We start from the raw sequence: 15,179 nt of genomic DNA, 5'->3' as shown, positions 1-15,179 counted from the left end.
GGGTTTTTAAACAAAATGAACCATTACTCTGATCTATGAATGACTGTAGGAACATCTACAGCGACCCAATTGTGGCAAATCCCGCCAGGGATAACAAAGTTGTTAGTATCCTCTGCATCCTCTTCCAGAATAGCAGCAGCTTCTTCATCTTGATCGGCGTGAATGAAACCTCCACTCTTGAACAACCCTTTATCGTTGAAGACCCCAGAAGAATAGCCAATGCCAGCCCGGGATTTATTATCTTCAAGCTCAATCATCTTCCCTAAACCAGCAACTGCACAACATTCAATGGCCAGTTTCGCATCTCGATAGGAAGTAAATGAAGGAGACTTCTTCTCAATCGGCTCCGCTATAGACAAAGCTTGGAAAGGAGTTCCAACTTCATCCTCAGCATCAATGTATGAGAAAGAAGACAAGTGGCTAACCAGGAGAGCCTTTTCTCCCCCTACCACAACCAGTTTCTTATTCTTGACGAATTTCAGCTTCTAGTGTAGGGTGGATGTCACAGCGCCATCCTCGTGAATCCATGGTCTACCAAGGAGACAACTATAAGATGGGTGGATATCTCTAACCTGAAAGGTAACTTGGAAATCACTTGGTCCAATCTTGATTGGGAGATCAACTTCCCCAATCACGGTCTTACGCGACCCATCAAAAGCTTTCACAACAACACCACTCTGCCTCATGGGAGGCCCTTGATATGACAATCTAGAGAGAGTGGATTTCGGCAATACATTCAAAGATGACCCAGTGTCCACAAGCACGTTGGACATGGCGTCGTTCTTGTAATTCATGGAAATATGTAAAGCCATGTTGTGGTCTCTTCCCTCCTCAGGGAGATCAGCGTCACAGAAACTCAAAGTGTTGCAAGCAGTAATGTTTGCAACAATGCTGTCAAACTGTTCAATTGTGACATCATGATCAACATAAGCCAAGTCCAAGACTTTCTGCAGAGCCTCCCTATGGGGTTATGAATTCAGAAGCAACGACAATACGAAGATTTTGGACGGCGTTTATAGAAGCTGGTCTATAACGTTGTACTCACTCTTCTTGATGAGCCTCAGCATCTCATCACAGTCTTCATTCACAATGCCACTAGGGACAACAGAAGAAGTAGGAGTCTTTTGTACAGAGGAGGGTTTAGCACCAGGTGCCGGGTTCGGAGAATTAACAGCATTCCCAACCGGACGCTCAACAGAGTCAGCAGCTCTAGCCTGAGGCTTCGGGGGTGCTGAAAACACACGGCCACTACGGGTCAAACCGCTCACATCAGCTATATTCACAACAGAGGGAGAAGGCAAGGGCACTTCCTTCCCATCTTCAACAACAACATTATAGCGGAATGGAATTGCTTTATCAGACGAATAAGGCACAGGACCTGCAGGCTTGATAATCAGCGAAGGAGAAACCTTCTGCTTGCTACCATCATAACGAATGACAACAGGCTCAAGTATCTTGAACACAGGAGAAATCACATTCACCTCTGGTTCATCTTCATCAACATTTCTGTTCTGAAGAATCTCAATAGTCCCATCATCTAGTAATTCTTGCAGCTCTTTTCGCACTTGGCGACAACCCAATCTGTTGACAGAGCAGATATGGCATTTGTCATGGTCGTGCTCCATATGACTGTAATCACACAGTAGACGATGCAACTCAACCAATGACTGTCGAATATGGCTTACATATTTGACCTTGTACTTGCCAGGGCAACCCTGGACCATGTTAACCGACTTCCCATGCTCGGGCAATGGGTTCTTCGTAACATTGGGGCCTGAGTCCTCAAAGCTCAGAATGCCGCATCTCATAAGGTCTTGAACCTTAGTCTTCAATGGAAAGCAGTTTTCCACATTATGACCCGGAGCACCGGAGTGGTAAACACAATGTTGATCAGGCTTGTACCACCATTGAGGGTTAGCAGGTATAGCCGGAGGATCCCTAGGAGTAATCAATTTCCGCTCTATCAAAGAGGGATACAGCTCTGCATATGATACAGGAATCGGATCGAAGGTGATCTTCTTCCTTTCATAACTCGGACCAGCTGGATTACTATTGTGAGGCTGGTAGGCCTGCTGCTGAGGGCGATGCTGTTGTTGATACTGTTGAGATTGTTGCTGATTATTGTGTTGATATTGCTGATTATCACGGAAGACAGGTGCTATGTGAGCCACCTGATGCTGACTGCTGGCATGACGCACATGCTTCCTCTTGGCAGAGGGTCTTCTGGATTTGACATGGGACTGCACATCATGCGCCTCCCCATCTTTCTTCTTAGAAAACGCCCCATATCGCTTGCTTGAAGAGCCTTCATCTTTAGATAACCGTCCTTCACGAACTCCTTCTTCCAATCGCATCCCCATGTTCACCATTTCAGTGAAATCAGAGGGAGCACTAGCGATCATCCGCTCATAATAGAATGAACTAAGAGTCTTCAAAAAGATCTTAGTCATTTCTTTCTCTTCCAGCGGAGGGGTAATCTGAGCTGCCAGCTCTCGCCACTTCTGGGCGTACTCTTTGAATGTCTCTTTGTCCTTCTGGGACATGGCTCTGAGCTGATCACGATCGGGAGCCATATCCACATTGTATTTGTACTGCTTGACGAAAGCTTTGCCAAGATCATTGAAGGAACGGATATTTGCACTATCCAGACTCATATACCATCTTAGTGCAGCACCGGACAGACTGTCCTGGAAATAATGAATCAGCAGTTGATCATTATCCGTTTGAGTAGACATTTTCCTGGCATACATAACCAGGTGGCTGAGAGGGCAGGTGTTCCCCTTGTACTTCTCAAAGTCTGGGACTTTGAATTTGACGGGTATCTTCACACCGGGAACTAAACAAAGCTCGACCGCAAATTTGCCGAACAAATCCTTTCCTCGAAGGGTCTTCAATTCCTTGCGGAGTTCAAGGAATTGGTCATTCATAGCATCCATCTTCTCATGAAAATATGGGCCCTCAGACAGCTCAGAATGATAGATGGTGTCGTCTACCCTAGGAATGGTATGCACGACAGGAGGAGGCATTGCAAGGACCGGGCTAGATGCCGACATGGAAGCAAATGTCGGAGCTGGAATGTCAGGCATATAACCAGGAGGCATCCCCCATGGAAACCCGGGCAGCATGGTTGTTGGCACGAAATGGGCACTGGCAGCTGGCACTGTCGAGGAAACAATCTCGGATATAACAGTCCTCTGGGGAGGAGTTGCAGGTGGCGGAGACGGTTGATTCTGAGCAGCTAAGAATTGCTCCATCAAAGCAGTGAGTCTGGCAACTTCATCCTTCAGCTCACGATTCTCTTGCTCGAGATGATCCATTACTCTTGCAGAGTTGGCTCTGGTGTAGTAACGATGAGTCAGCTTGTCTTCAAAATAAATGAAGAGCACACAGTTAGGCCACAGACAAGAAGACCGGAACAACACCTGCTTATGCAAATGATGCATGCAATGCTCGTGCATATGATTTGTTTTTTATTTCAAGGATCTTTTAGGGTATTATTTGCAAGTTTTTAATATTAAGCATTTATTATCACATATGGAAAATATCTCATCAAATATATTTGAGAAAAGAAGTACATCATTGTCAATTATTACAAGAGAGAAGGAAAATAAACATCCTATGGATCCCTAGAAGCTCGGGATACCGGAAGATAAGCTGCACGAAGCCTCTTAATCTCTCTCTCATATGCTGCTTCCATGTCCGCCTTGTCTTTGGCGAGTCTATCATACCTCCTTTTCCAGAACTTAGAAGACTGAGGGAGTAGAAAAGTCCAAGTATCATCAGGATCATCAATGACCTGATGCTCGAGAAACTCGATCAGAGCGTCCTTCTCCTTAAGCTGTTGAAGCAACTCTTCTCTTTCACGGATCCAGGCACGTGAAAGGTCTTCGTCTCTCAACTCCTCTATGCCTTGGTTAGGGAGGGTTGAAGGCCCAGCCACAACCAAAGGTGTAGGTCTCGGATAATCATAAGGCATGAGATACTCGGATGCTCTCTTCCTCACCCAAGTCGTATACGGCTCCAAAGAAATGCAGTTCTTCGGACCCAACTCACTTCTACCCTTCTTGTGAATCTTGCGCCAAGCGCGGATCATCCTTGCTTTCAGGCCTTGGGGATCTTTACCCTCCTGAAAGAACACACCTTCTAACAGAATGTTATTAGGTTTATCCTTTAGGGGGAACCCAAGCTGACGTCGTGCTAAGATGGGGTTGTAGCTAATCCCACCACATGTACCAAGAAGAGGCACATTGGAGAATTCACCACAAGAATCAATGATCTGGACACCATCATATGCACGATCATACCAAGAGATATCATCATTAGTGAGAGACATGAGTCTCGTAGACCACCGTAGACATCCCTTGTTCTCCTTGAAAGCAACTGTCTGCTGTAAGTGAGAAATAAACCACTTATACAACAGAGGCAAACAACACACAATAGCGCCGCCACCCTTTGCATTCCTCAGATGCAAAGAGACATAGGCATCACCCAACAGAGTCAGAACGGGATTAAGAACAGAGAAGATCCTAATGGCGTTCACATCCACAAATTTGTCGATGTTGGGGAATAATACCAGTCCATAGATAAGAAGCACAAATATAGCTTCAAAGGCATCCTCACTCATGGCCTTCCCATAAACAGTAGCTTGAGCGATGAGGAACTCAGAAGGGAGACCTTGAATTCCACCTTTGGTAGTCATATGAGCTCTAACCAAGGATTCGTCTATGTGCAACAAGTCTGCGATCTCTCGAGAAGTAGGAATACTCTCCAAGCCACTGAACGACACCTGATCCAGAATCGGAATGCCCACAAGATGAGCATACTCCTCAAGGGTAGGCAAAAGCTGAAAGTCCGGAAATGTGAAGCAGTGATACAGAGGATCATAGAACTGCGCCAAAGTACTCATCAACCCTTCCTCAACCTGAGTAGTCAACAGAGGCAGAAGCTTCCCATACCGAGCTTTGAAACCCAAGGGATCTAATACATAGGATGTCAGATTCCTTAACTCTTTCAGATCGGGCTGTCTGAAGCTGTACTTCTTTGTATGCCTTTTTTGTCTTTCCATATCTGAAAATTTTGCAAATAAACCCCTTAAGTTCCTTGAAAATTTTCTTTTTATCTGATGATATGGATGCAGATGAATGCATGAATGCATGAATGCAGCAATCACACTCAAGGATCAAGCAAAGCACACCAGACAAAGGTCATGGGATAACTCGTATTATCCCTAATATCAATCATCCATTTTGGTGGATTATGGTTTTCACCTTATCGACACCCAAGTTCCATTGATATTAACGATATATGAACTGTTCAACCATCCTTAATATCAATCATCCATTTTGGTGGATTATGGTTTACACCTTATCAACACCCAAGTTCCATTGATATTAACGATATATGAACTGTTCAACCATCCTTAATATCAATCATCCATTTGGGTGGATTATGGTTTACACCTTATCAACACCCAAGTTCCATTGATATTAACGATGTCTGAACGGATCAACCATGAATCACGGGTTTGTTGTGAGTCACGAGCATGGAGTCTCGGTTAAGAGCCACCCAAAGGGAGTGTGCTATGGTTTAAACCTGCCGAACATGTTCTACCAGAGGTTCCCATAGTCATCATCCCATCTTTCGAATATTATCGGAGGAACGAATACTCGTATTCCAAAAATATTCTCAAGAGAGACTCTTATGAGTGTAGTATCGCGTAACAATCGCATCAGATCTTACATCTGAACGACCTCCGCACTACGTCCTAAAAATAGGCCAAGATTGGCTTGGTAAACTAAGGTCCTTGGCTTCTACGGCACATATCAGAAGAACAATGCCTAACCACAAATAACTTGTGTGACATTATTAATCCAACATGACCTCCACCAAGTGAATGGACTCGCAAGTCAACTGGCTAAGGAATAACTCCACACAAGTCGACGAGACTATGCCATTCTCCTATCATAGGGTGAACTCGAGTTCGGGTATAGAACTCATCTCACAGAGATCACCAAACAAGCAAGCAATTGATATATCAAGCAAATCAATCATTACAAACAATACAGTAATCCCAAATTATACGAAAATATGTCATAAACAATATATCACAACAATTGTGAAAAGTTGGCAAACCCACTAGGAAACAGTTCCGTCCCCAGCAGAGTCGCCACTTTTCTGTAGCGGTGTATTCGTCACTTTATGATTTATTGACTAAATCAAAAGCAAAGCATACAAAGATAGAGTCGCCACCGCACTTTTATTTATCCAAAGGAATGGCTAAAAAGCGAACAAAAGCCTAAGAAGTTTTACGCCTAGAAAACTAATGAAAGGTCAGAGATCTGGGTAAGGGGGTAATTATGAAAAGGGAAGGTGTTAGGCACCCAATGCATCCTAGGTACTCCTAGGGAACCTCTTTTCACAACTTGTTGTATCAATTATTGTTTATGAAATATTTTTGTGCAAACATTGATTGAAGGGATGAGAGAAGAATATACAATTTTTATTATTTTTGTGTTTGGATGGAAAGATCCATTGCCTACGTACCTTTACAGGATCAAAACCTCGTAGTTCGGCTAAAAGATTTCCAAAAAGTAAGTGGATTGATTTTAAACAAAAGCCCTAAGGTCTTTCATTATCCACGGGAGAAAACTCAACCTATACAACCACAAGTCCACCATGTGAGAAAAGCTTCAACTTACTAGTGAGGGACCATGCCCTATAATAAGCAAGGAAGTCTTACAATTCAATCACTAAGGACAAAAGGTGAGATTCACATCAACCACTAAGATAATTGAGATCTGTGGCTAATGTATGAAAACTTATAAAGAATGGACAAAGCCACAAAAGCAATTTGAATGAGTGGAATTAACCAATTAGAATTATTCACAAAATGAAGTCAAAGTATGATTAGAATTCAATTCAAAAGAAGTATTGTAAAAATGAAGTTTGAAAATCAAAGGCTTAAGGCCTAGGTTTCTAATTTGAAAACAGGTGAAAATGTTTGCACAAAGTTTTCTGGTTTTGGGTTAACATGCAAATGGAGGTTTAAAGAAATAAAAGGTGGGGATGAGGGGTAAAACTTCTTAGGAGTTCACCTCTTGAGATCATATGTAGATGATCCAAGTGATTCCTTTGGAAAAAGGCAACAAGCACAAAGCAAGTAATCAAAAAGAAAACAAAAGCTGGAAATGGATGGCCAATAAATGGTCTTATACCCAATTCCACAACAAGAAACAAAATAGGAAACAAGTTGCCAATCAATGGTCTTATACCTGACTCCACAAAATAAGGAAAACAAATGCAATAAGCAAGAGGAAACAAGTTGCCAATAAATGGTCTTACACTCGAATCCAAGGAAATGGGATGCCAATCAATGGTCTTAGTCCCAACTCCTGCCAGATCACAGGAAACAACTGCCAATAAATGGACTTACAATTGACTCCTCAATGGACAAAACAAAATGTCACAAAGTATGAACAATGATCATGAAATGATATACAATTAATGCTCAAAGATGAAAACAGTGCACAGAGGCACACACAAACAATTATGCACAGATGAACAAACAAGCAATCAAGCAATCATTTATCACACACTATACACAACCAATGGGCTCAAGCAAGGTTGGGCTTTAGTCAAGGGGTCACATCAACCTCGACAAACAAGCCAACTGGAAATGGGTGTTTTGAGCTCTTAACCCTAACATTGAGAGTTAGGGTGAAGCAGATGAAATGGAGATGAGGGTTATGCCTCATAGCTCTTATCCCTGGCCTGGGAGAGCTTTAATCAATAGAAAGTGTGGGAGTTCAGAATGAAGGAACTCTTCTCCACAATGACTGACTCTATATACAAGATTTTGGGTTTTTATTCAAATTGCATCAACACATGGTGTGAGCAAGATGAAAGACACAACTGAATAGCAGGGGATGGATTACACATCCCTTTTATCTGCCAATTTCCTCTTAAGAGGACTGAACCTGCTTGGTACAAAATTAAACAAACAAAGACATGGCCTCTTAAGGAGGGCTTCAGACAAGTGCCTGCCAATACCAGCAGGTCTTCCAGACTACATGGAGACTAGGGATTATACCTAAGTGGTATGCCAACCACAAGCAAAGCAAAGCAAAGTTCAAATGAACTTAAAGCAACTTAGGTACCTGTGTAAACAACTAAACAAATCAGTACAGTGTTCAGACAAACAAACAATAGTCAACAACAAACAGACAATCCCAATGAACAACATATAAGCCATAAGGAAAACTCATGTGAATTATCATCAACCTACAAAACAATCAAATGTTAGCAATCAATAGCAAATATCAACATCCAAATGATGAAGCAACATCAACCATGGAAATTGAGTGCTTGGTCCTAAAATTCAAAGCTCACATGTAAGTACAAACCACTAGGTCAAAGCCTAGGGTCAAAGGTGAAGAAAAAATTTAAAACAGGGGCTAATATTCAACACAATGCAACTTCAACCACATATTAACATGTCCTAAAAAGGACCAAGTCAAAATCATCTAGCAAGGACATGTATTAAGCAAGAGAAGTCAAAGACAATTTCAAAGCTCATATTTGGACATTGAGAATGAAAATTCCAAATCAAAACAGAAAAGATTCAAATAATTCTGGAAAAATTCATGAGCATTCAACATATCCAATACAATCATCATACAAACAATTAGAAGCATCAAAGATCAATTGGCATGGAAATGAAATTGCACAAGTTGGACATCAAATGGTGTGACACAAATTGTCACACCATGCAAACATGTGTATAAAACAGAAATGGCAAATGAGAAAAATGTCAAACCAAGCCTAAAACATCCATTAACATGTCAAGAATCATCATGCAAAATTTCATGTCCATTGGATTAAAATCAAGCATTTCACAATAGGAAGAGCAAGGCAAGGTCACCCAAGCACATATGATCAAAGAGTCTAACACCATTCAAAATCCAACCATGCACAACTTCAGCAATTATCATCATAAAGAACTAGACAAATAGAGAATCATGCTACAAAAAATTTGGAATTATTTGAGTCATTTTTCAATTTGTTATGATTTTTCTAAGTTAACAAAAAAAATTGAAATCAAAATGAACACATGTACATAATTTGGAGGGAAATGCATAAAAGATGAATGGATTTGAAAATTTGCTTGCGCCAGGAATCGAAGTCAGTAACAATTCAAAATGAGCGCGCGCTGCATGTGAAACGATGTCGTTTGAGCAAAACCCTAGCCAAACCAGAATGGACGCTAAACTGTCACAAAGCCGACGCTACTTCGTCTTCCTCATGAAGACGAAGATGAACAGTGAAGGTTCATGAACAAATTTTCCAGAAATTCCAAAATCATACATCATCATGAAGCTCTTTCAATGGAGAATGCAGATCAACTAACAACTAAGCCTAATTCAACATCAACAGAGAGAATCGAGCAAAATAAAAATGGTGCATCAAACTTGAATCACACATATCTCATGTTATAGTGCATCATTTTTCATGAAATTTTCACCAGAATCATCAGCAACATGAGATTTACATTATCATGGCAATGAATTTGAGAATTGAAAGCTTCGAAAAACCTACCTCTTGAAGAGCAGGTTCTGGATTTCGCACGATTCAAGGCTTGTAATGGTCCAAATCAACTCCAGGATACTTGTTATGATGATTGATGAAGAAAAGGAAGCTTGAAACCGTATAGATCTAGCTCAAATCTCAGTTGCCATGGCAATGTTCTTGAGCTTGCTATGCATAATTCTTGCTCGAATTCAACAATCTAACACTTGATCTGCACTCAATTCACACCAGAGAACAGGAATATAGAAGAATATTGCAAGGTTCTTTGAAGATTTTTCAAGTTTTGGTTGAGAGAAAAAATGGAGGGAAAAATTTCTAGATCTCAAAAATGGTGAAAAGTGATTAACCTCCCTGAAATTCTGTTAGGTTTATCAATATATACTCTGTCCTAATCTCATTTTAATTAAAATTAATCATGGTTAATTTGAGATTAAGCAAAATAAGGGTGTTTGGCAAAATTTGAAAAATGCATGGTGCATGGACTAATCCCACGTGAACAGTACCATTTGCTTGATCAATTACACTTAAAATCATTTTCCAAACACAATGGCAATGGTGGAAAGTTCTCATGATGCACCATTTTTAAATTTTCAAGTTTCCCCCCAAAATTGACTTGAATGCACAAATGATCATATGATGGAAATTCATGCAATTTGATGGATGCTTTGGAAGCTTCATGTCATGACAAGCAATTTAGAAAAAAAAGGCACCAAATTTGGAGTTATGAATCAAAAGTTATGGCGATTTGAAGTTCCATGCACACTTGGCAATGATTGGATCATATCTCCTCAACCATCCATCATAAATTCATGATATTGGACTTTTTGGAAATGGGAGAGAGAGATCTTCAACTTTCATGTTGGGCAAAAATTCATTTGAAGCTTCTTTGATGTTGGAAAGTTGAGTTGAAGTTGAACCAAAAACTTTCCATTTTTGGAAACTTGAAATTATAGGTCACTTTCCATTTTGGGAAACTTTTGCTTTGACCTCAAATTCTTCAATGTTGATCTTTGAAATGATGAATAAGCATGATTTGGACATGAATGGGATGAAGAAACTCAATTTCTCAATTCAAAACCCACAGTTGACTTTCAGTTGACTGCATTGGCCCTTAGATGACCTGAAAATGTTCTGATGAATTTGGGGCCTCAACCACTTGGGAATTTGCTCCAAAATGAACCTATAGCTCACATAAGCTCCATATAATGATCACATGATCCATATCTCAATGAAAATACCATCTGCTCTTTGTACCATGAATTCACCTGATGCCTTGACCTGTTGACTGCTTAAGCTGCAAGTAACAAAGGTTAATGACATATTTTTGTACATTTTTGGTTAGTGATTAAGAGAAAAGCAATGATATACAAATGCAAGTAATGCTTGGTGATCAAGAACCACTCTCAAGAAAGATTCCACCCACAGGGGAGGAAGCAAGGTGTCTAATGATCCTTGAGGCAATGCAATGTTATGATATGATGCCATGAGGGATCTTAGGGACAAAATTGGGGTCTTACAGTTACAACCATCTTTTGTACTATCTTCTTTATGTTCTTATCGGCTGCCTCCACTGCTCTATTCATCTTCTGGTGGTAGGGAGAGGAATTATGATGTTGAATCTTGAAACTCTTGCACAACTCTGTCATGATCTTGTTGTTGAGATTGGACCCATTGTCTGTTATGATCTTCTCGAGGATCCCATAAAGACAAATGATATTCTGCTTGATAAAACGAGCAACCACCTATTTAGTCATGTTGGCGTAGGAAGAAGCTTCTACCCATTTGGTGAGGTAATCAATAGCCACTAGGATGAAGCGGTGCCTGTTTGAAGCGGGGGGGCTCAATGCGCCCGATCATATCAATACCCACATTGCGAAGGGACATAGAGAAGTTAAAACATTCAAAGGCACGGGAGGAACATGCACTTTATCAGTGTAAATTTGGCATTTGTGACATGATCTGGCATGAAGGTTGCAGTCAGTTTCCATGGTCATCCAATAATAACCCGCTCTCATAATCTTTTTCACCATGGCATGACCAATGAAGTGTGTCCCAAATGAACCCTCATGAATATCTTTAATAATTATGTATGCTTCATGTCTATCCACGCATATGAGCAGGACAAAATCATGATCTTATACAACACATCTCCACTTAAGAAAAACCTGGCAGACAACTTCCTTAGTGTTTTCCATTCAGGGATGGACGTATCCTCCGGGTATTCCTGTTTCTCAAGGTATCTCTTGATATGATAAAACCATGGTTTATCATCCCGAGCTTCATCTTTAGTATAGTACAAAGCTGGCTCATCCAACCTCATAATGCTGATAGAAGGGGCCTCAATTACCCATTTAACTTTGAACACAAATGCCAGAGTGGCCAGTGCGTATGCTAAATGATTCTTTTCTCTTGGAATATGATAAAACGTAATCTCCTCAAAGTATGGAATCAAATTTAGGTAACGAGTCTCCCAATCTTCATTGATTTGGTTGATGACCAGAGCAGAATCCCCATTTACTTCAAGATACTTGATTCTCAAATCAATAACAACTTCAATACCATAGATGCAAGCTTCATATTCAGCCATGTTATTTGTGTAATCGAAACAGATTCTGGCAGTGAAAGGAATATGAAAACCTGTGGAGGAATTAATGACAACTCCTACATCGTTGCCCAAAGCATTTGAAGCACCATAAAACACGAGCTTCCATCGCGATCCTGGTTCTGGGCCTTCATCTGGGTCCGGTCGGTTGTAGTATTATTTGAGAAATAACACATCTTCATCAGGAAACTTGAACTTCATCGGTTGGTAATCTTCCACCGGCTGATGAGTTAGGTAGTAAGCAATTATACTAATTTTGATGGCTTTTTGAGTTGTATACTGGATATCATATTCTGTTAAAATCATTTTCCAACAAGAAACCCTTCCTGTGAGAGCTGGCTTCTCAAAAATATACTTAATCGGGTCCATCTTCAAAATCAACAAAGTAATATAGGTCAACATATGCTGTCTCAGCCGGCGAGTCGCCCACGCTAGAGCGCCACAAGTTTTCTCAAGTAGTGAATATTTGATTTCATAGTTGGTAAACTTTTTGCTCAGGTAGTATGTTGCATGCTCTTTTTGTAACACCCTTCTACCCAAATGACATATTTAAATAGATTATCAGAGTACAACATGTAGAAGAGTTTACATTTCTTACAACATAACACTTATCGCATCACAACATAAAACATATTATTTATTTTATTAAAACTTCGCAGCGGACAACAACACAAATATTATCATTCATCATATAACAATTCATAATAATGTTTCAACATTATCTCAACAAAGCATCTCAACATATTAGTCATCATAAACAACGTAAATAATAACCAATTATCTATCGAATCCCATAACCCCGGTGTCACATGACCAGAGCATTTGACTCGACTCTGTAGAATAACTCTACACTTATTCTTCAAACCTCAACAATAGCTACTCCTCTTTATCTGCACATTGCTCATCATAGATGAACATAAACACATGCAGAAGAGGTGAGAATTACATTATTAAATAATAATATAACGACAGAAATATAAACATAAATATATTTCACATATGCCAACACAGCTCATCATAATCATCATAATCAACATACTCATGAACATCAACAAAACAACATATCAAATGCAATGCACACACCCATGCATGACTCAACACGACTCGGTATACCCATTTTGTGACCAACTACAGGATCACCACTCCCAGATTCATCACCATAGAATCCGAGTTCCCCGCAAGGAACCAAGCCTCTCAACAAGCCCGGAGTCAACAACATCATTGGAACTCAGTCCGTTCATCACTAGGCATCGGCCTTTCATGAATGCATGCACACCAAACATGCATCATAATCAACATAGCAACAACAGCATCATATAGTCATGTTATCATCATCATTAATAGCATGACATACAACTCAACAAAACAACAACAACATTACAACGATATCACATCGTTACATAACACATTTATAACTAAACACGTAAATTCAACATCTCATCATCATAAACACCTCATACACAATCATATAATCACTGTTAATTGTTTATAATACAATTACAGCGACTTACTAAGAGTCTCGCAACTCAACGTACTCAAAAACTCACCAACATTAGCTTCACAGCACAGTTCGCGCCGCCAACATAGGGACGCGCCGCGAACTCCTCCATTACTCCAGGACGCGCCGCGAACGAAGGATCGCGTCGCGAACAATTAATTCGCTTCAGTACGCGCCGCGCAGCAGGGTTCGCGCCGCGAACGATGCGTTACAAAACTCCTCTGAATCCTGCCCAGTTCGCGCCGCGAATCACGCGCGAACAGAAGCCATCTGCTACGGAAACCAGCGCAGCTTTGCTTCTCTACTCGCCATAACTCATACCCCACAGCTAACAACCCAATATCAACATTTAACAGTCATATATACACAACATACTTCGATTATAATGCATATAACTCAACAAAACTCACAGATCGGAGAATTTCCATCAAAACCCCAACTTTCCCAATCTCCCTAAAATCCCCAAAATCCATCAACAATCCAACATATATCATGAATTTGCTCGCATATTATTGTTTAATAAGGTTCAGACCCCTTACCTCTTTGGATTGAAGGAAGTTCTGAGCAATCTTTGGCCTTTTCCTCTTCCTTCTCTTTCTCTTCAGCGTTTCTCCCTTTCTCTGACTCTGAGGCAAAAATACGTGAAAACACTCTGAGTTCTCACTTTGGCCTCTTTTATCAAATTCCACTTTTACCCTTCCACTCTTCATATTCCATTTATTTTATTTATTTAATTATTATTAAAATAAATAACATCTATAATAATAATAATAATTCCCAATATTATTTAATAATTCATTTTACCTTCAAATAATCATATTAAAATAATATTTAGATTAATCTAACAATATTCGGGGTGTTACAACTCTCCCCCACTTTAGAAGTTTTCGTCCTCGAAAACATACCTCAAGCAAATAGAGCCGGATACGACTCCTTCATCTGATCTTCACGCTCCCAAGTCAAGCTCTCACCAGCTGGACCTCCCCAAACAACTTTCACTAGAGCAATCTTCTTACCTCTCAGGGTCTTCTCTTCTCGGTCATCTATCCGAATTGGCAACACCTCAACGGTCAAATTATCCCTCACCTGGATGTCATCCAACTGAACAACATGCGAAGGATCCGCAATATATTTTCTCAACTGAGATACATGAAACACATCATGCAGATTAGAAAGCGACGGCGGTAAAGCTATCCGATACGCCACTTCCCCAACCCTCTTCAAAATCTGATACGGACCCACAAACCTCGGAGTAAGCTTTTTAGACTTTAAAGCTCTACCCACACCTGTCGTCGGAGTAACTCTCAAGAACACATGATCTCCCTCTTGGAACTCAAGTGCCTTTCTCCTCTTATCATGATAACTCTTCTGACGACTCTGAGAAATCTTCATTTTCTCCTGAATCATCTTAACCCTTTCAGTCGTCTGCTGCACAATCTCAGGTCCGAGTACAACACTCTCACCTGATTCATACCAACACAATGGAGTTCTACA

The 15,179-nt window shown here is 40.5% G+C and overlaps 1 protein-coding gene across 1 annotated transcript; it reads right to left on the bottom strand.

Moving 5' to 3' along the window:
- Nucleotides 1-11,668: 11,668 nt before the first annotated feature.
- On the bottom strand, nucleotides 11,669-12,172 carry LOC127136677 (uncharacterized). The gene has a single exon (XM_051063210.1). The coding sequence runs from the start codon at nucleotides 12,170-12,172 to the stop codon at nucleotides 11,669-11,671; it is 504 nt and encodes a 167-aa protein (XP_050919167.1).
- Between the last annotated feature and the right edge of the window lie 3,007 nt (nucleotides 12,173-15,179).

Source organism: Lathyrus oleraceus, chromosome 4, assembly GCF_024323335.1.
Source record: "Lathyrus oleraceus cultivar Zhongwan6 chromosome 4, CAAS_Psat_ZW6_1.0, whole genome shotgun sequence".
Taxonomy (NCBI): domain Eukaryota; kingdom Viridiplantae; phylum Streptophyta; class Magnoliopsida; order Fabales; family Fabaceae; genus Lathyrus; species Lathyrus oleraceus.
The sequence above is the reverse complement of the archived record's forward strand: the minus strand, read 5'-3'. Positions and strand labels throughout refer to the sequence as shown.